The following is a 20,720-nucleotide window of genomic DNA, read 5'->3' on the forward strand; positions in this document are numbered from 1 at the left end:
TCTTGTCTTTTTAGACTGTAGCATATTGCATTTTGGTCGTTGTACATACTTGATCACAGTTAGTCAGTAATTGATCAGTAAAGCTGACTGAGTGATAAATCTGGGTTTGTGCCTTGACTCCAATCTGCAACACTCAATACAATTTTCTCAGATTGCTCTGAGACTGTGTGTTAACCCTGGAGAAAAGAGATCTGCCCCTTTCCTGCATGTTGGAAAAAATTCTGTCTACAATGCTTGTTGCTACAGATTTTAGTGTTCTTACCTTCATGGACTGAAACGTGTTCATATACAGCTTTTATGTTCCTGGTGTTAATTTGTACCTTTCAACCTGCTGGTGTACATCCAGAATTTCTTTCTGTTTTCTACTGGCTTTGGGTAACTGATTGAGACAGAACTTTCCTTCCTTCCTTCTATGGCCAGTAGCAGCATTGCTTTTGAGTTCAATTAAGTACCATGGTGTCTCTAGTGAAAGGGTGAGTTTATGTGTGGGTTGTTGTGGACTGGAGAGGCAGTTTTTATCCAGCTGTCTTTTAAGATGCCAATAGAAAAAGAATACCATTATTAAGATTGATCAACTCTAAGAAAACTTGCTTTGCTGTGTTTTCTTACAGTGAACAAATAATCTTAGAACTTGAGCGATGAGCTGGATATTCAGCTTTTAAAAGTGTTTGTGCCAACTGTCAGCAGAAAGGTCCAACAAAACTTCTTGCAGTAATTGTTGAAGTGGTAGTAGTTTATAAGGAGAGGTGAAAGAACAGGCACATTCATCTGGTTTGTGCTGGGGTGGTTAAAATTGGCAATAAAGCTGAGGGGGGGGTCACTGCGTGTTTGTGAGTCCCGAGGTGGTGATGATGATGATGATAACAACTCAGCTGTTCCTGCTTGTGGCCACTGCCAACCTGAGATCCCAATGAAATCCCCAGAGAAACCAGGACTTTTCTGAACTGTTATGTCCTATGAGTGACAGGCAGATCATTCTGACAGCTTGGTTTTCTTTGCACATCTCAATGATGGCAGCATATTATGTGTGCCACAAATATTATGTAGTAAAGGTGTCACTCATAATGATGATATATATTTTATAGCAAAGGCTTTAATGGCTAGATGCAATTGCATAAAGTTTGCTCTTATTATGCAGCAAAACTTTGTGTTACTTAGGAAACTAAAAAATACTTTTTTTAGTGAGTTTTGGTGAGACGTGTCATTTTGAAATGCGTCTCCATTGTCTTTTTCTGTTAGTCTTTGGTTTTCCCAGAAAAAGAATTGCATCCTTAATCTGTAATTTAGCAGGACAAATTGTTCATTAGGAACTTAAATTTTCATACTTATTTTAATGAGATTGAGTATACCTGCTGTGGAAGATGTCTAATATGGCCAGATTTTGGATTTATACTCAACGGAAACCATCTTTGATGTTTGTGCTTTTGGTTTACAAGTTATATCTTTTCCTTTAGTTGGAACAGTGTCTTCTCCAGCAGTTTTTGCTGAAATTGTGTTCCTGGACAGAAGAGTGGAGTCCAGACTTCATATAGAAATAAAAATGAGCATTTAAACAGTGAGCACTCTGTTTGGAGCAGGTGTGCTTGAGAGAGGTTGTTACAAACTTCTGACATTAAACCTCTAAATTAAGTTTTGGGCTTATTTGGTGCCAATGGCAGAGGAGGAGTGAAGGGTTGCATCACTTGGCAGAAGGTGGCAGAGGAAGGAGAAGGGGAAATTTTCCTGGGAGCTGGAGGAGAAGAAGTGAAGCAGGAAATAACCAAATCCATGAGGTTGGTGTCAGAAGGACACTCAGCTGGCAAGAGGAGGCACAGAAAGGCACTCCTGGGATAACATTCCTGACAGTGTAAGGTGCTCAGTGCTCTACAAGTCCTTACAAAAAGGGGGGATTGTTTTTTGTTGGGAATTTTTTTGGTGTGATGTCTTCAGGTTATATGGAGAGAAGTAGCTGACTTTTCAAATGTATGCGTGCCTTTTAAATGTTCTCTGCTCTTAAGTGGGAATATGTGGTAAGTAAAAGTTGACCAATTTAAAAATACTTGAAATGGCATTTCAGGGATCCTCAGACAGAGTAAAGTTATCATTGTAGCCCTCAAATTTGAAAATCTAAACTTGGTTCTATGGAAATTGCTTTTTATGTATGCTTCTTCCAGTTCTCAGGCCTTTGTTAATCAGTGGCTGAGATTTCAGTTTGTAATTTTGTTGCACGAAACACAGCCTAGACTGAGTTGTTAGTTCTCAACTATCTACCTTACTTTCCATAGATCTGTAATTTATTTTTATATAAAACGAGAAATGCAATGACACAGTTGGTTTATAAGGCGATGGATGCCGCAGTTTTTGGTTTCCCTTTTTTTCTTGGTGCTGTGGCTTCACCCTGGCCAGATGCCAGGCACCCACAAAAGCCACTCACACCTCTCTGCAGCTGGACAGAGGAGAGAAAATTTAACAAAGGGTTCATGGATTGAGATAAGAACCAGGAGAAATTATCTGGGCACCTCTGCCATGGAGGTCCATCTCCATGGAGGTGCATCTCCTCTGCCTGGATCCCTGCATCCCCCCCCTGGGGATCCCTGCATCCCCCCCTGGGGATCCCTGCATCCCCCCTGGATCTCTGCATCCCCCCCTGGATCCCAATGGCTGCAAGGGCTCAGCTGCTTCACCCTGATCATCCCCAGGGTCTGCAGAGGAATCCCAGGTGGGATTCTGGCCCCTGAAGCACCTCCTGCCCCTCCTTCCCATTGCCCTTGGTGTCTCCAGGGCTTTGCCTCTCGTGTTCTCACCTCCTCCTCCTCCTCTTCTCTGTCTGGAATTAAAAGTGGCCCCCAGATTGCTTTGATTTCTTCTTCAATCTGTTATCCCAGAGGCATTCCCAGCATCTGTCCCTGTCCCAGCCTTGGCCAGCAGCAGGGACTGGCTCTGCTGGGCATGGGGGAGGCTTCCAGCAGCCTCTGACAGGAGCCACCTCTGTGCCCCCCACTGCTCAAACCAGGCTATGCAAACCAATACGCTTGGCAGGCATGAAAACCCCGCCAAATTTCCATTTGGCAAAGGCAATGTAAAGATTTTTGCAATTTTCAGGTACATTTTTTGAGAGGGATGTTGCACTGAGGTGCAGTAGCACACCACAGTTCCCAGGCAGGAGCACTGGAACTTGCTGGGGTTTATGGCTGGAATGCTTCACAGTTTGCCTCTGGGTGTGCCTGGGGCAGTGCAGCCAGGAGTGAAAATGACAGCTGTGGGTGACCTCAGGCAGGTGAGGCAGTGTCACACCAGGTCTGTGCCAGTGTCCTCACCAGAGCTGCGGCTGCTTCACCCCCTGAGTGTCGCAGACATCCTTTTATGGAAAATCCTTTCCTTAGGATTTTTCCTCCTGAGAAGCTGAGAGGCCTCAGGAACAAAATGTAAACATTGGTTATCTGCTGCTGTGGAATGCAACAGGTGGGTCTGTGATTGGTCTCATGGAGTTATTTGTAATTAATGGCCAATCACAGTCCAGCTGGCTTGAGCTCTCTGTCTGAGCCACAAACCTTTGTTATCATTCCTTTCTATTCTTAGCTTAGCCGGTCTTCTGATGAGAACCTTTTCTTCTATTCTTTTAGTATAGTTTTAATGTAATATATATCATAAATTAATAAATCAAGCCTTCTGAAACATGGGGGGTCAGATCCTCATCTCTTCCCTCATCCAAGAACCCCTGTGAACACCATCACACCCTGATGGCAGTCCCAGTGCAGTCACTGCATCCAAGCACCACACTGGTCTCCCTGTTTGGTGTGCAGTGCCAAGAGTTGGCTGGAAAACTTGGTTTTCTCTTCTCCTGGAGAAAGCATTTGTTCTGCTTGGGTGAAATGTAGTTTTCACTGCTGACAAGGGATGGGCGTGTGTTTATACACTGAATTTTTAAATGGAGCAATAGTGAAACATCAGGAGCAAGTATTATTATATAAACATAAAAAAATGCTGAAGCACCATCAAAGCATCATTGTACATCTCTATGAAATGACCTGAATGATTGATGTCATGTCAATGTCTGTGGCAATCAAGAGAAATTAGATGAGAGAAAAGATTCCATTTATTTTGTCGAAGCTGCATTAATGCTTTACTTTTTTTTTTTGCTGTGTGGATCCCTCTCAACTGAGTAAAATGAGAAATAAATATTTTTATAAAGCATTGTAGAATACCAGAGATTAACTGAAACCTGCAGAGCCTGAAATACCTTAGGAGACACTGAACTCTTTCTCATTCTGCTCTTTCCTGTGTTGAGAAGTGTGGATCAAGCCCTGTCTAGCAGAATTACTATGCTAGGTGTCACAATATAATAAAATACGGTGCTATGACCTAAACAAAGGACCTGAACCCAAGGTTCTGTATTATTTTCCAACTGTGTTATTTCCCAAGAATTCTGCAAGCTTCTGAAGTTGTTGCACAGGAAAATCTATTGGGGTCCCACAACCTTAGTGGCTGTGAATAACTTTTAATTCTTTTTAAAGCAGGCCAGGTTGTCCATATTCCCAGTGTTCTTTTGGAATCTTACATACATTTTTCTTGTAGAATGTCAAGATTACTAAAGAGGGAGTGAACATGTTGAATATTTTGAGAAGTTAGAGATTGCTTGCCTGTAGCAGTTGGGAATTTGCTGAAAAATTGCCATGCTGTTACCCCATACACACCCCCCCAAAATGAGACCTAATATGACAGGTATTTTCTGCTTTCTTACATCCTCAGACCATGGTTTCTGAAATTGTCTTAGCTTTCTACATGCTATCTTCAAGTCCTTAAATATTAAACCCTACAAGTCTTGTTTCTCCATTTATGAGAGAGGAGCTAAAAGCTCTTCATAGTTTTTTTATGTTTCTAAAATATTCTGTATATATAAAATGCTGCTCAAGTACCAAGTTTAAATCTTTTCTCTGAAACAAGGCAACTTGGTTTAGTCAGATTTTAACCTTCTAAGACTGCCTAAAATGATTACAGGGACCCTTTGTAGTCCTAGCAGCTTTCCAAGGTGTCAGCAGTGGTGAAAATCCCCATTCAGTCTTGCTCTGTGATGTTTTGGGGTGCTCTCTCTCTCTCCTCTCAGGCTTCTCAGAACTATAAGCTTGGCTGTTTTTCTTAGTGTTTACAGATGTTCTCTGGTTTACCTTGCCTGCTTTTTCCACTGAGCACTGGTTTTGCAGGAAATTAAGACAAGAAAGGGTAATAGATTTTCACACGAGGTAAGTATGTCATAGAACATAAATCCTCTCTTGACCAAAGAAAACATTGGAAGGCTGAACAAGCCAGTGGCAAGAATTCTGCACACCTGGGTAGAGCAGGAGGCATGTGACTGTAGGAAATAAAGGTTTTTAACACATAGTTTAAAAGTTCATTATTTATTATTTGTTTGAGATTTTTCTGGAACGTGGATTTACAGATCACGTAAATAAAAACCTGAAATTCAAAAGGAAGTTGAGGGGAAATGAATATTTTGAGAAGTCCTGTATGTAATGGGCAGGTTTTATTTGAATGTAAAGATAAAGAATGGTAGACTAGGGGAGAGTTTCTTTGTCTTCTAACAAATGTTCTGAACTCTTGGTAAAATATTTTATTTCAAATAAATGTGTCATGCTTATAATCTGGTAGATTAGGCCTTTTCATCGCTATCATCGTTACTATCTGAGCAAAAAAAGAGTTGATATTTGTGTTTCCTTTCATAAGGGGATAAATCTTTCATTGCTGTGCACTTGGTTTGATCAGTGGAAGGGTATGAGATAGCCAAGATGCTTCAAACTGTGTCTTCTGTTCCACAGAGAAACAGGAATCCAGAGAGCCGGCCTGAACCTTGAATACAGTCATTACAACCTCATAAAAACCAGTTGGTTTTAGTGAGAATTGATAAATTATGTATTCATATTATATTATTTTATACTAAAATATTTTGTATTATAATTAATTATAATTTATAATCACCAGGATTCCTGTATCCATCATCGGTACACACAGGGCAGTGCGTAACAAACACGTTTTATACAGAAGCTGTAATTCCACACAGCTGAAAGACTGACATCAAATGTCAACCTAATCATTTCTCAATCTTTTTTTTATTTGCAAGCTCCAGATTTTTTTCCAGCTGAAGCATCTCTCTACCCAAGAGTAAATTTCTACTTACTCAAAATTTACTTCTTTTTTTTAATTAACCTTTTCTAATCACAAAAGTTTGGCAGGTCACAAATCAAAAGCTGTCACAAACATCTTAGCTATCCACATATTTATCACTTGTTTAAAGAAATGTAAGAAAATTTATAGCAATAAAAAATAATGTTTAGAGTAATTTTTCAGATGGGTTGGCAGAGCACTACTTCAGAGCTCCTGACATGGATTACTGGCTGCTGGGGAACTGGACAATGGCAATTTATAGTTTTATAGTTTTATCCAGGTCTCATTTAATTTTCATCTCCCACATATGGAATTTTTAACTTCATTTATTTGCATGAGTCAGGAAGGTAGAAACAGTGCCCAGTTGGAAAAAGCACTGTGCATTTTCAAGGAAATTCCCCTCATTATGTTGGGGAGGAAACACAATCTCAAAACTTTCTAACTATGTAACTTAAATTGGTTTTAGTGTCTGAAGTGGGTCATTGTGCTTTTCAGGAGCTGTCAGTTCTTATTATGCTGAGTAGCTGTGTTCAGTTATGGGCTGGAGAGAAACCAATTCCACATTGTGTGCTCCATCATGATATCCCTGGTGGACATTGTCCATTCACGCTGTTTCCCAGGTTCTGTGCTGTGTTTACTGGGTGGATTTGTTCTGCTCTGATGAGGAGATCCTTGTGTAGCTGAGTGTTCTTCCATGTGGTTGGATTCATAAGGGTCTTCCTTTTAATGGAGTGTTTCCTCTCCACATCTGGAGGCCGTGGCTTCCAGAAATGTGTTCTGTTTTTCAGGTACTGCTTAAAAATGCAGCAATTTGTTGATGAATCTTTCTAAGTCTGTGAAATCCATTTAGATTTTGAGAGACAGATAAAATAAATTGTGTAATTGTAAGCCACCTTATAGAAAGGCGAAACCCAGAAGTTTGGGATTAGATACCCAAGAGAACAATGGGAAACCTCAGAGATGATGGAATCACATCCTGGAGCAGACTCACCAGGATCACAGAGTCCAGGACACCCCAGGAACTCCATCCTGAGCATTGTCCCAGCACTGGCTGAGCTCTGTGTGGTTGGACACACATGTCTGTGTGCCCAAGGTGTGTTCTATCCTCCCTTGCCATTCCTCTTTTCCTTGTCAGCTTGGGAACATTAAGAAACAACCACTTTGAATCCAAGAAAGAGCAGTAAGCACAAAAGTGCATGTTAAACCACTCTCTGCAGTCATCAGGTGCCTAAATCCAAAATGCACTGAGGGTTTTGCCTGCTTGTGATTGAGTGCACCTCGTTCTCAAAGTTATCTTTAAAATGACAAATGCCACCAAAAACGTGTTTGGTCCCATGGCAGGAACTTGGAATTGTTTTCCTGCTGGGTAAATACAATCCACAGGGTTGTGCCCTCTTGTTCCATTTTGTCTGCTTCTCTAGATCTTTTCTTTCTTTTCTGCACCTTGGCCTTGCTTTACTAAGGGCCCTGCTGAGCAGGGCAGGTACTTCAGTAGTCAGGACATTGCTGCTCAAGGTGTCCTCTTCAGTTCCTGCATACTGAAAAAAGTAAATTTTTGTCCGTTTTCTATTTCTTTCAGATAAAGCAGGAAAAGAGTAAAGAGTTAAAGCTAAAGCAGCAACTGAGGGGTGTTCTGGACCAGTTTTCAATGTTGGCATAAGAAAAGACATAAACTATTACTTGGGGAATAGCCCTATTGCTTCTGAGACAAGTTGAGTGCTATTATCTAATTCCTGCTGTGCAAGGGGGAGAGATGGCGTTGTTATAACTAAACTTGGGGCTATTCATTTGTTCCTTTCTTACAGGAACCAGCTTCAGCCTCTCCTGGGAAGGTTCAGCCAGTCAGAGGCTTTGTTAATCTCATCTGGGGTTGAGCCAGGCACTCTGGATGGAGTTCTCCTGGATGTTGGCTGTTCTTCCATGCAATTAGACACACCTGAAAGAGGCTTCTCCCTGCAGAAGGATGGGCCCTTGGACATGAGGATGGATCACGACAGGTACACTATAATAGAACGTTTCTTCTTGAACCTCAAAAACTGGCTGCTGTGCAACCCCTGTGCGTTTCCTTTCCTCTTAAAATGGAGAATTCTTATCCTCAGACCACATCTGATACTGCACGAGTATCCTGTCTGTCTTTTGCCAAAAAGCTTTTTTCTGTCTCAGTGCTCAGCCCTGGTTGTTGCCTTTGCCTTCTTTGAGATGAGGGGAAGGTTCCAGTGGTGAGTGATTAAACCAGTAATGTTTTATTAACTGCACCTTTAAATGGTAGCATTTTTGGAGCGTGTGGTACACAGTCACAGGAACATCTCTCTTTCAGAGGCCTGTTATTTCCACAGTTTCTCTGCCTGTACTTGATCTGCAGGCTCACAACTTCTTGCTGCAGTCCATTTCCTTTTCTGCCACACTTGCTGTTTGTGGAAACTTCACTTGAGCAGGTCCAGCTGCTCTCTCAGAAAAGGAGCAGCATCCCTCTTTCGTGCAATGATCATTTGATCCAGTTGCTTCTCTGTGAAAGGAACATCATAAAAATAAATAAATAAATAAAATCCTGTTGATTATATCTGCTAGGTTAAATCAGATAGCCACATTGCTTGTAGCATGCTGGTGTGATGTTCTCTTCCATGCCCATGGGTTTGTTGTAAGTTCTGCTCAGCAAAATTATAAGCTTCCTTTCTCTTTGTGTAGGAAGCACATCAGGCTTAATTAATTGTCAAATTAATGGTTACTGAGTAAATCACCTGTATTTAAATTTGGATTGGTGTTCAGTACTTTCAAGAGCATGAAAATTAGTCGTGGAGTGATAATTTCCACTTATGCAGTGTTTTTCATCTTCAGACAACCTGATGTATTTCTGCAGCACTCTGCTTTTTGCACGAGCAGCCAACGATCTGTCTTGTCTGGGTGATGGCTGTGGTTTCATGACACATTACATGACAGAGAAGGGCAATTTTTTCTTGGTGTTTTGATGAATGTGGTGTCTTAAGAAATGCCATTTGTTCTCTCATTGCCCGCAAGAGCCAATGGGAAGCCTCAATTTCTAAGGAATTAGTTTACCATATTAATGCTAAGTTTTAACACAGCAATTTCATGATACTTGCTTTTTCTGGTCTTGTGCAAAATGCTCCCATGGTTCTCCTGGGATTCAGTCCTCAGATTCCAGGAATCTGAACTCCAGGCTTACGTGTAATTCGGATGCATCATGAGAAAACAAACACAGAACAGGAGCCTCAGAACAAAGGGTACCTGAGGCATAACAAAAACCTTACACTGTGGCTGTTGCTATGATACTACTTGCCTCCAAGTTTTTTTATCTTTTGTAAGATACTGCAGGGGACTAAAAAATGCCTGAAAGCAAAGAGGAGAATTTATTAGGTAGTTTGTCTGTTTTCTCTGATTTGTAAACCCACAGATGATGTTCATAAAATACCCTGAACTATTTCAGTAGCCAAGTGAGAGAGATGTAAATACATAGATTGAAGTCTTACATTGTTTAATTGTAATAAGTCCTGTAGTTTATATGACTAGGTAATTTCTGTTATCTAAGGAGAGTGTTCCTATATAGATTCTTATGCTTTTTAGTGAAAAGTAATGTTTAATTATCTTCATTAGCAATTGTTTTCATATCAGGAGATTTGAAATAAAAGATCCTTGAAATCAGTTCTGGCTAGAAAACGACATATTGTGCAAGGTTGCTGAAATGAACCTGTAAGAGGCAAGTTTATATTCTAAATCTGGCTAAAGAGAAAGGTCACACATAATTTTCATCCTAGCACGATACTGGAATATATTTATTCTTAATTTAACATTACTTTTCACTAAAAGGCATAAGAATCTATATAGAAATACTGTCCTGAGATAATAGAAATTACCTAGTCATATAAACTACAGGACTCGCTACAATTTAAACAGTGTGAGCCTTCAAGCTATGTATCTACATCTCTGTCACTTGGCTACTGAAATAGTTCAGGGTATTTTATGAACATCATCTGTGGGTTTACTAATCAGAGAAAACATACAATAAATTCTTTATTCTAAACACTTAAGCATAGTTTATGATAATACTTGTTAGTTAAAACTGTTCTAACTGAAGTTAAGAAACAAGCTCCACCTAGACGAGTGAGAAAAGGGGATTTAAAAGGCAGAAGCATGGTTTATAAGAATACTTGGAAGTTAAAACTGTTCTAACTGAAGTTAGGGAGCAAACTCCACCTAGACCAGTGAGAAAAGGGGATTTAAAAGGCAGAAGCATGGTTTATAAGAATACTTGGAAGTTAAAACTGTTCTAACTGAAGTTAGGGAGCAAACTCCACCTAGAGCAGTGAGAAAGGGATGTAAAAGGTGCAAGCATGGTTTGTGATAACACTTAGAAGTCAAAACTGTTCTACTTGACGTTGGGGAACAATCTCCACCTAGACCAGTGAGAGAAATGGGTTCAAAAGGCAAAAGCATGGTTTATAACAGAACTTGTAAGTTAAAACTGTTCTAACTGAAGTTAGGGGACAAACTCCACCTAGAGCAGCGAGAGAAGGGGATTTAAAAGGCACGAGCATGGTTTGTGATAACACTTAGAAGTTAAAACTGTTCTACTTGAAGTTAAGGAACAATCTCCACCTAGACCAGCAAGAGAAAGGGGTTTAAAAGGCACAAGCATGGTTTATAACAGCATTAGGTAGTTAAGAGTGTTCTAACTGGAGTTAGGGAGCAAAGTCCACCTCGACCAGCGAGAGAAGGGGATGTACAAGGCGCGAGGTGTTTCCACAGCGCTGCCCCCTCCACTGTGCACCCCTCCCAGGCAGTGTGCACAGTGTGTCTGTGTGTCTGTCTGTGTGTGTGGCTCCATGGAAGCTCACCTCTGGCGGATGGCCGCTGACCTCAGGGCACTCACTGGGCTGATGGGCTGCTGTGTGTGCAGGTGCCCCGGCATGGCCACGGCCGCGGATGTGGTGAACGCGCTGGACCGGCGGGCGCTGGCGGCGGTGCTGAGCGCGTACGGCGAGGAGAGGCACGCCAGGAGGATCGCCTCTGCCATCGTGCAGGCACGCAGCATCTACCCCATCACCAGCACCAGGCAGCTGGCCAGCATCGTGGCAGGTACCCGCATTAATTCTGCACAGGAGGGAAGGAAATATTAATCCCCACCAAGTCCCAGAGGGATCTATTTGTACTTGGAGTGGCGCGGGGTCTAATCCTGCCCCTTCTGCTCTGATGTCAGCTCTCTTATTTTTTTATGTTTTTATTTTTGTATTTTAATTTGACAATTAGTTCAATAATAGATTTAACATAAAGTGATTTATCATTTTGTCCACCACAGAATGACAGCAGCCTTGGGTATTCTTTATCCTGGCTATTGATCCTTTCAAATATCAGATATGTCATATCTGTCCTAGTTTTAAGTGTCTGTATCTTAATATTTCAAGGGCAGATACTGTGGCAGTTTCCAATTACCAGTAAAATCAGATCATTTCTGTTTTTCTAAAGAATCAGGAAGCACAAAGCAACATGGCTTGCTTCAACTTGTGCATGCCAACTAGATCAGCCTGAAGAGACCATTGAAACACTTCATCTTGCTTGCTCCTCACTGTAAACAGCTGGAAGAAAATGCAGTTAGGCAGGAGCAGTGCTTGCATCAAGAACCTTTATGTTTGTTTTCTCAAGTAAAAATTTTTGTAAGACAAAAATCCTGGTCATTAACATTATATGTAGCATCACTATGTTTTTATTATTTTACCCAAATGATGAAAATCACTACATCTTGTCACAAATAAGTCTAAACTCCTGACTTTGAATACAGACCTTGAAAACTCTAATCCAAACTTAACAGTTGCTAAAGAACTGTGCAAAATATTTCATTGGTATCTTGAAGAGTATCAAAAATTTCATGGTGTTCTTAAGAACTTGTATTACTTAAACTGGAAGTCTAAGGCACTTAAATTTAATGATGGAGAAATTAGAAAGTCTGTATTTGTGGAAGTCAGAATACTTTAGCCCAGTCAACCAAGGCTCAAAGTTTAGCTGATATGATAAAAGGACCTGAAGACACTGCTTGCTCTTGTAAGGCCCTGCTCTAAATACAGTGAATGTAACCAATCTTAAAAAAAAAATAAAATAAAAGAGACAAAGCACTATGAGGCTTCTATAAACTTTTAAATTTTTAATGTCATCATTCGCAATATCCTGAAATAACAATTGTGAGCTTTGTCATATATATTCCATGCTTTTTGAAAAAGTGTTGACAAGACAATGTACTACCCCTGAACTGGAAGCAACTGTCTCACTGTGCTAAAGATATAACATATTACACACAAGCAACTCAGTAATTCTGAAATAATTTGGTGCCATAGCTGAAAGTAAGGGAATGAAAATACAGGCGTATGCAAGACAGCAATTGGAGATCCCTTCATGTTTAATGGGCTGCATGTGAGCCAGCAGTTGATGCTCCCTTGCTGTGACCATGAGAGGGATTTTTTTTTTTGTCCTCACTTTAAATTCCCTGCTATGTTTGAAGAGGTTCTTGATCCACAAGTCAGGTATGCATCAGGTAGTGTACATGCCAAAAAACAATGAGTCCAGCACACATCTGCCAAGACAATAAATATGTGTGTTGGGTGTGCTTTTCTGGGAGTACACGAGTAATTGTAACAATTTTAGAGCTGTTACACTGATCCCTGTTTGCATAAAAGTTCCTCCAGTTTTAATTTGGTTCATCCAGGAAGGAAGCACTGTGGTGGATCCTATCAATTTTTGAACTGATTAAGAAAAACCTTAAGGAAATGTTTCATAATTGTGATATATTTTGATTCATTCATCATCTGTAATTAACGTGTATTCTTACATGGAATTATATTGGTGAAGTTATTGGGATAAGCCAGAGCTACAGTGCCAGAGACCACAGCTACAGGAACCTCTTGATGGCACAGCCCAAAAAAACAGACTAATTCAGGACTTGACCAGAGTAAGATTTATGACCTATTAGTTAAATGTTATGTCTTTTAAAAAATAAAATATCAATTAGAATAGTAAAATCTTGATTTTAGATTTTGCAGATTCTCTGCAAGCCTGATTATCTTCCAGAGCAGGGTCATCATTTTTGCCTGGTATAGGAACCAGAACACAGGCAAAAGAATCTAGCCAATGAAGCTGGCTGTCAGCATCTGAGAATCTGTGTAGTGCCTGTATTTCTTTCTCCTCTTATTGATTACTGTGGCTTCAGATGTTCCAGAGCTCCCAAGTTTTATCTTAAGGTCCAGCTGATCATCAGAATTACAGTGGATCTAGACTTGGACTAACCTGAGCTTGGAAAATTTAATTTCTTTTGATAGAATGCTAGATGTCTGGTCTTTCCTACCACCCTCCAAAAGCTTAGAACTTGTGTTGCAGCTCCTAATCCATTGGGAGATAAAGGTGAAGGATGTAGTTTAAAAAAAAAAAAAACCCAAGGAAACAAAACAGCATTAAAAATTTGGTCTTGCTCCTGGTGTTTATAAATATTATCCAAAAGGCTTCTGATCTGGTTAAATAAGATCTCTAGGAGCTGTGGAATCTGCAGTAGGAGGAGTTTGGGGAACAGCATCTTCTCCTGCAGCACAGTGGAACTCTTCTCACTGTCTGTAATTTTCACAGAGCTGTTTGCAGCATTGAGTGCTCTGTAAATAGTGAAAATCAGTAGTTCTTAGCTGAAGAGTAGTGAATAGATGTGTGAAAGTTGATTAAGAGGCACTTCCTCATGTCTGTTGTTGTACCTCATTGAGCTGTTTGGAAATACTAGCTCTGACTGCATGTGCAGGAAAACTCATTAAAAATGGTGAAGTTTTTTTAGGATGTAATTTTCATATGCTTTTCCTGTGCAACTAATGGTCTATTTTGATTTCTTTTCAGGGGGCAATATACCCTTTTATCTATTAATTTTTGTTCAAAACTTATTTTTTCTGAGCATTATTTAGGTACATAATCGAGGAACAAACGATTTTGAGATCATGTGATCATCTGGCCTTAACTTGAAAGGAGTTGATGATGACATGTTAAAAAAATGTTCAAGATTTAAGAGAACTTTAATTGGTGAAATCAATTTCTTTCCGACCGGCTCACTTTTACAGGCTTTAATTATCAGTTTGGAATTTGTAATATTGCCTGCATTTCAGCTGGGTGAGAATTAGCACTGTGCTGAGGGAGCCCAGACAAAAAGGACATTGGTTGCGTCACAGCAACTTATTAAATGCAGTGCTAATTCAACAGACAAATTCCTGCCAACAGGTGCAGGCTCTGAATTCATTCTTGCACTCTCCCACTCCCTCACACTCTGGGGACTTGCATAGTTCCTATTGACAGGCACAGCACACTGCTAACTCCATTCACAAGCTTTTCAAATTTCAATATATTTCAATGTGAGAGCCTATTAGATTTTTTTAAAGTGTAACTATCATCAGGGCATCCTGAAACTAAAAATGGATATTTCTCTCACTGGGATTCCAAAGCAGTCATCTAGCCAGAAGCGTGGTGTTTTTATGAATGAAATTCACTTTGCAAGCTTCCCATACAGATTTTTTTTTTTAATTTTTAAAATGTTTTTGTGCATTGAACAGCCAGTTACCAGGAAGGATTTTCTTTAAGTGTCTTGGTAACTGGAGGGGCCTGGGTGAGAAGTGATGTGCCTGAGTAGAAAGCACAAAGAGATTTTGATTTAACTGAACTAGAGGAGTAAGAGTGATAGGAGAATTTTTCACCCTATCACCTTTTCATGGAACTCATGGAACATAGATCAGAATCTATTGGCTTGGCTAAAAAGCTGAAGACCAGTGTGACAGAAATCACATTTAATATATAATTTATTTAATATATAATTTTATAATATATAAAAGATCAGAATAATCAGAGATTAAATTTATGAGTTAATTGCAGTCTTTGAGAGTAGACCAGTAAGTCTTTGAACATGTAAACAGTTTGATTTCGGGTTTAGTCTGGGAGGTTTGGGTTGCATAAAACTGCACCAAGTGGCTGCATTTCTTTACCAATTTCCTGAATTACATTTAATATATAATAGCAAACATTACCAATTTTCTGAATTAAATTTAATATGTAATAATAACCAGATTAGAATAACCAGAGATTACATGTATGAATTAATCCCAGCCTTTGACAGTAGACCAGTAAGTCTTTGAACATGTAAACAGTTGGATTTTGGTTTTAGTCTGGGAGATTTTGGTTGCATAAAACTGCAAAGTGGCTGCATTTCTTTACCAATTTCCTGAATACTAGTGTTCTGTGCTTTATTATAGGAGCTGCAGTGCTCTTTGTGTGTGTTCAACTGAGGCATGTAAGGTTGTGTTATACTTACAGAATATATCTGGGCTTTAATTAATTTTTCTTCAGTGTGTGATAAATTATTCATAGTGGTAAATTAATGTCAGAGTTAATTGTCACAGAAGGTTATTGTAGGAGGAAGCTGCACTCAACAGCCATGGCAGGATTAGTGGAAGAACCTCCCAAAGACCTGTTAGTGTCCTAGTCATGCTAATAGCCTCAGTGTCACTGTTCTTTTACTCATCTGTTCAGAACTGCAGTTGCAAAATATCAGTGTTGATGAGCAGACCAATGAAAACCTGCCCAGATACCAGCATACTCTATCCATTTACATTTTTACAAAGCCTTTTGAAGTTGAATTTAGATGGATAGGATGGTTTAGGTTGGAAGGGGCCTTAAAGCCCGTGCTGCCCTGCCATGGATAGGGACACCTTCCTCTAGACCAAGTTGCTCCAAGCCTTGTCCAGCCTGGACTTGGACATTTGCAGGAATGGGGAATCTACAGAGCAACCTGTTCCAGTGCCTCCCCACCCACAAAGGGAAGAATTTCTTCTAATCTGATTCATTCCATAGTTGTGAGCATCCTATCAGTGCCGGTGGCTGTTACTGGACCTTTAAACCAAGTTGTGTTTATTTTGCCTAGCACGGTGTTCCTTAGGCTATCAGACAGTTCTCATCACACACAGCTGGCACTCAGTGGCTGTTCTAAGGGGTCCATTCTCAAAGAACCCATTTTTAGGTATGCAAAGAGACATAGAAACAGAGGCTGTGCCAGTAGGCACGAGCTTGGTGTGGGTTTCTTGGGATTCCTCATGCTCTGTGCCTTTTAGCTCTCCTTTTAATTGAGGTCTCTCATCAAAACAAGCTTTGTGACCTCATCAATGAGAGCACACATTCTGTTTGTGGTTCATGGTCAGTACAGAAGGTTATGTTCTCAGGGACAGGAATTACATTGACCAGCTAGTGTAGCTTTTTCTGGAGTTGGTAAATGATGGAAAAGCCTCACTCCTGCAGGCTGCATCTATTTATTGTTTGGTGAGACAGCTTCAGACTACAAATTCACATGTACTCCTTGGCTGGGACAAGTCTATCCTCTTGCCAATTTGTGTCTTGAAGCATTCAGACTATAAGGATTGGAAGTAGCCACAACTACAACGGGGTCTCTTCAGTGAATTTAGGAGCTGTTAGCTTTGGACATCAGAGGAGCAAGGTAGGTAGGAAAATGAATTATGCAGAAACATAGCTTAGGGACATAGCATATGTGAAAATAGCTGTGTTAATACCAATTGACTTTTAAAATCCCATTATTTTCCTCTGCCTTTGCTGAGGACTGAGATTGCTTTTGTGTTTGTGATGTGCTTTGTGAACGCTTAGGCTTTCTGACATAAGTAAAATCTTATCTTTAAAAGCCTCAAGAATTGCACTGATAAATTCTTCTGTGTGAGCCTCTCATGGGTAATGATATCTCTCTCAATATTTTTCAATCACCCATGCAAATTTGAATTTAGACAACTAGTTTCAGAGGTACGGTATTGCCCTCTTTGACTTCACTATGTAGAATAACAGTTACTTGATTGTGAGCTGTGTTTACTTCCAACTCTTTGCTTCATTATGTTGTAACTCAGCACTGACATGAAATTGGGGCATTCTAATGCATACATACCAATTGTATTGCCTCTTGTTTAGAAAAATAACTGTCCACTTATGTGCTAGCATGATTTATTCAATTTATCTTTACCAGACTCCTGTGGTCACTTAGGTAATAGATGATAAATTTACTCAAGTTTCACAAATATTGCACTTTAGTTCCTCTGATCCATCAAATCAGGTTTCTCTAGCTTTTTGTTCTGTATCCATGTAATGAAAGTTCAAGCTTAAAATACATTAAATATTGATATATTAAAATTTCTATCAAAATTTCAGCCTCTGCAAAAACTTTTTTGACTCATAAGAATTTTGGGTAAAGGAAGAGGAAGTTTTGTGCATCTAACTAAAAAAATATTTAATGTGGAGATTTTAGGTCTGACAAACCTTGACATATTCTGCTGTGTAGGCACGTGAAAACAAAGCAGTGTCAGCTGCATTTTCTAAATTTCTCAAGAGGTTTTTGTGAACATTTGAAGAAACACAGGTGTAGTGTTCAACAATTTCTGTTTCCAAACAAGGGTACCTCTTTTAAACTTCAGGTAGTTCATTGAATGATAGTTATTGCCAGGTAGACATTGTCTTCAGCCTGTGAAGAAATGCAGTTATCTGGAAGCCACAGGTAAGACTGTGTCCATTGTATATTAATTTTTTTTCCTTAAAAGTGTAACACAACCACAAATTCCAAACTGACATTGGTTACGCTGAGCTGTAAAGTGAGACTTGTCTGTCCTATCTTTTTTTTACTTTATCTGGATTTCAGCCATTATTTTTTAGTTTCAATTGGTGGTGCTTTTGGAGAAGGAACTTCTCTAAAAGATTCTAGGGAAAAAAACCCAACCACAAAGCATCTTAGTTTAATAGGCTTTATGTCCAGAGATGCGAATTCAAAACATAAAATAAATATGTATTATAAAGAAGGAAGCTCACTAGTCAAGGTTCAGTTTTTACTATGCTTTCCTTTAAAGTCATCTTGCACGAGTGGATGCCAAGATGTAGAACTATTAAGTTATTAACATGCATATTTTAAAATGTGTGACAGGTGCTTTTCCAGCATCAGCGCTCTACGCACGGAAGGACTTGCTTCAGAGACCTGTGCATGTTGCTACTAAAACTTTCCAAGGCCTGAGGATATTTGTGAATGATGAGCTCCATGAACTGCTGATAGGGCTGAAGACAGCTGAGAAGTTCCTGAGGCCTGGAGGTCGCCTTGTAGCCCTGTCCTTTCACTCCCTGGAAGATCGAATCATCAAACGTTTCCTTCATGGCATTGACATGACAGAGAAGTACAACCTTGGCTCAAAGCAGAAGATCAGACAGGCTCTGAAAAATGCCTCCAAAGGAGAAGACACACAAGGATCTCCCTGTGGAAAATCCAACTCCAAGTGGATTTCTTTACAGAAAAAAGTTCTCACACCCCAGGCCAAGGATATTGAAACAAACCCAAGAGGAAGGTCGGCCAAGCTAAGAGCTGCTATTAAACTCTAAACCAAAATATATGATTACATGATTGTGTCATTTCCTGAAATTCTGTTTTCCAGAATGCTAACTGGACAGATATGTTCAAACTGAAAAAATAAAAGGAAGGCTGTGAGAAAAGATTTCTTTCTTACTTTTGTCCTTCTTTGTGCTTTGGTTAGGAAGTAGTATAGAGCATGAAAATGTAAACAAAATGCATATAAGTGGGTGTCACTAATTATTACAAAAAAGACATCTTTTTTTAAAAGAGCATCAAACACCAAGTTTATAAAAATTGCAGGTTTGATGTATTTATAGTATTCCCTTAAGATTAATTTCAAAATCCTGGCATTAAGAGTCTAAATTCAGTAGTGAATTGAGATGTATTTTTATGGGGGTGGATTTCACACACCTGATTCAGATGTCTGGTTTAGTCTAGAGTAAGTTTAAACTAACCTAAGAATTGTTTATATATCTGTTTCTGTATCCCAGCTAACTTGTTGCATGAATGCCATTGGGATAAGAGGTAATTCTGACATAAAGTGACATCAGTGTGCCACGTTCTGTCCAGGAATTTGTAAATGGACTCTTAGCTTTTTTAAAGTAAGTATTTATGTCTGAGTGATCACCGGGTTGTTTAATGATAAATAAGACATGTATCTTGGAGGTAAAAAAGGGTTATTAAAAATCCACTGTTGGCATTTGGATGCTACAGTAAAGCAGTCAGATTTGTACTTGATCATCTGAATTTCTTCCTGCAGCCATAACTCCTGTGCACAGATCATCTTCAACTTTTAGGTACTGATGGAATTATAGTTAACCCATCAAAAAAGCAGTGTTGTGGGCCTTATGAAGTATTCTCCTTTGCTGGTGATCATTTATTAAGAGGTAAGTATTCAATTTTTTTAGGAAAGGCCCACTCTTAACACTAGCTTTCTGTTTGGGTGCTATACTCAGCTGTAGAACATTCAACATAATTTCTTGTTTAGTTACTATGAATTAAATTTAGTTTGTGGTTTATATTTTATCTTAAGAGACCACTGGTTTTCTAGTTTTATTTGCTACAAATGAATGGAAAATAATACAAGTTTCAACTTCTTTGACCTCTGACTCATCTCTTCAGGAAAAAGTCTTAATTTAGACAATCAAATTGGTACCAGGATTTCATTTGTGATGTTTGAAACTTAGTTGGTAGAATAAAAAAAAATGATGTTTCTGATTCAGCTAAATGACCACTACACTGGCTCCTGAGCAACTGACTGGATCATTCTGAACTTGACTTTCACCAAGCATCCTCTTTGTGTTGATGTAAATGATGACTTCCTGGTGGTTTTTTGGGTCATACTGACACAAGTTGATATTTAGGTTTACTGTCTAATTAGTGAAATAGCTGGATATTTAATTCCTTGGTAAAGGTAAGTCATATAATGTGTTCTTAGGTATAGATGATTGTGGCATTCATGTTTTCTGGAAAAATCCCCTCACCCAGGATTTTCTCTTGGGAAGCTGAGAAGCCTCAGAGAAAAAGGAAAACAATAATTATCTCATTTATTTCTCCTGTGTTTTGCTGCTTTGGAATGTGCTTGGACATTGTTTATCCAACAGGTGATTGTTTCATTGGATTCTGCTGTGAATTGTTTTGACTCTTTGGCCAATCAGGGTCAAGCCATGTTGAGACTCTTTCCAGAGTCACGAGTTTTCATTATTATGTTTTTAGCCTTCTGTCAGTATCCTTTCTGTATTCTTTAGTATAGTTTAGTTTAGTATTCTTTAATATAATACAGCATCATAAAATAATAAATTAGCCTTCTAAGAACATGGAGTCAGATTCATCATTCCTTCCTGCCATGGGGCACCACCCAAATACAATAGATGACATCTATCCCTAACCTGAAATAACAGTTAAATGATGATGGGCATTTCGTTCTTTTCTGAAATTTCAATATTTTTCCACTAGCTTCATTATACATGCTGCTTAAATAAAACATTCCACTTCAAATAATATTGCTTACTCTTGTCATCTTTGAGACACTGTACCCTAAATAGACAGATTTTTTTTTTTTTTGGTGCAAACATTAAATATAAATAGCTAAGGTTATTTTTAGCTGAGATTTTGTACTGGAATGCATTTCAGTTGTAGATTTGAAAAATTGTGCCTCCAGCATAGGCTCAGAAGAGTTGTA

General features: G+C 39.2%; 1 protein-coding gene across 1 annotated transcript in view; it reads left to right on the forward strand.

The window, feature by feature from the left end:
* Positions 1-18,680, forward strand: part of METTL15 (methyltransferase 15, mitochondrial 12S rRNA N4-cytidine) — a 78,220-nt gene extending 59,540 nt beyond the window's left edge. Inside the window, exons 4-6 of the mRNA XM_066552222.1 lie at positions 7,944-8,135; positions 11,051-11,229; positions 18,122-18,680. Coding sequence (XP_066408319.1) covers positions 7,944-8,135; positions 11,051-11,229; positions 18,122-18,567 — 817 coding nt within the window. The 3' untranslated portion in view covers positions 18,568-18,680. The remainder of the gene's footprint in view (positions 1-7,943; positions 8,136-11,050; positions 11,230-18,121) is intronic.
* The last annotated feature ends 2,040 nt before the right edge of the window (positions 18,681-20,720 follow it).

The sequence above is a fragment of the Molothrus aeneus genome, chromosome 6 (genome assembly GCF_037042795.1).
Source record: "Molothrus aeneus isolate 106 chromosome 6, BPBGC_Maene_1.0, whole genome shotgun sequence".
NCBI lineage: Eukaryota > Metazoa > Chordata > Aves > Passeriformes > Icteridae > Molothrus > Molothrus aeneus.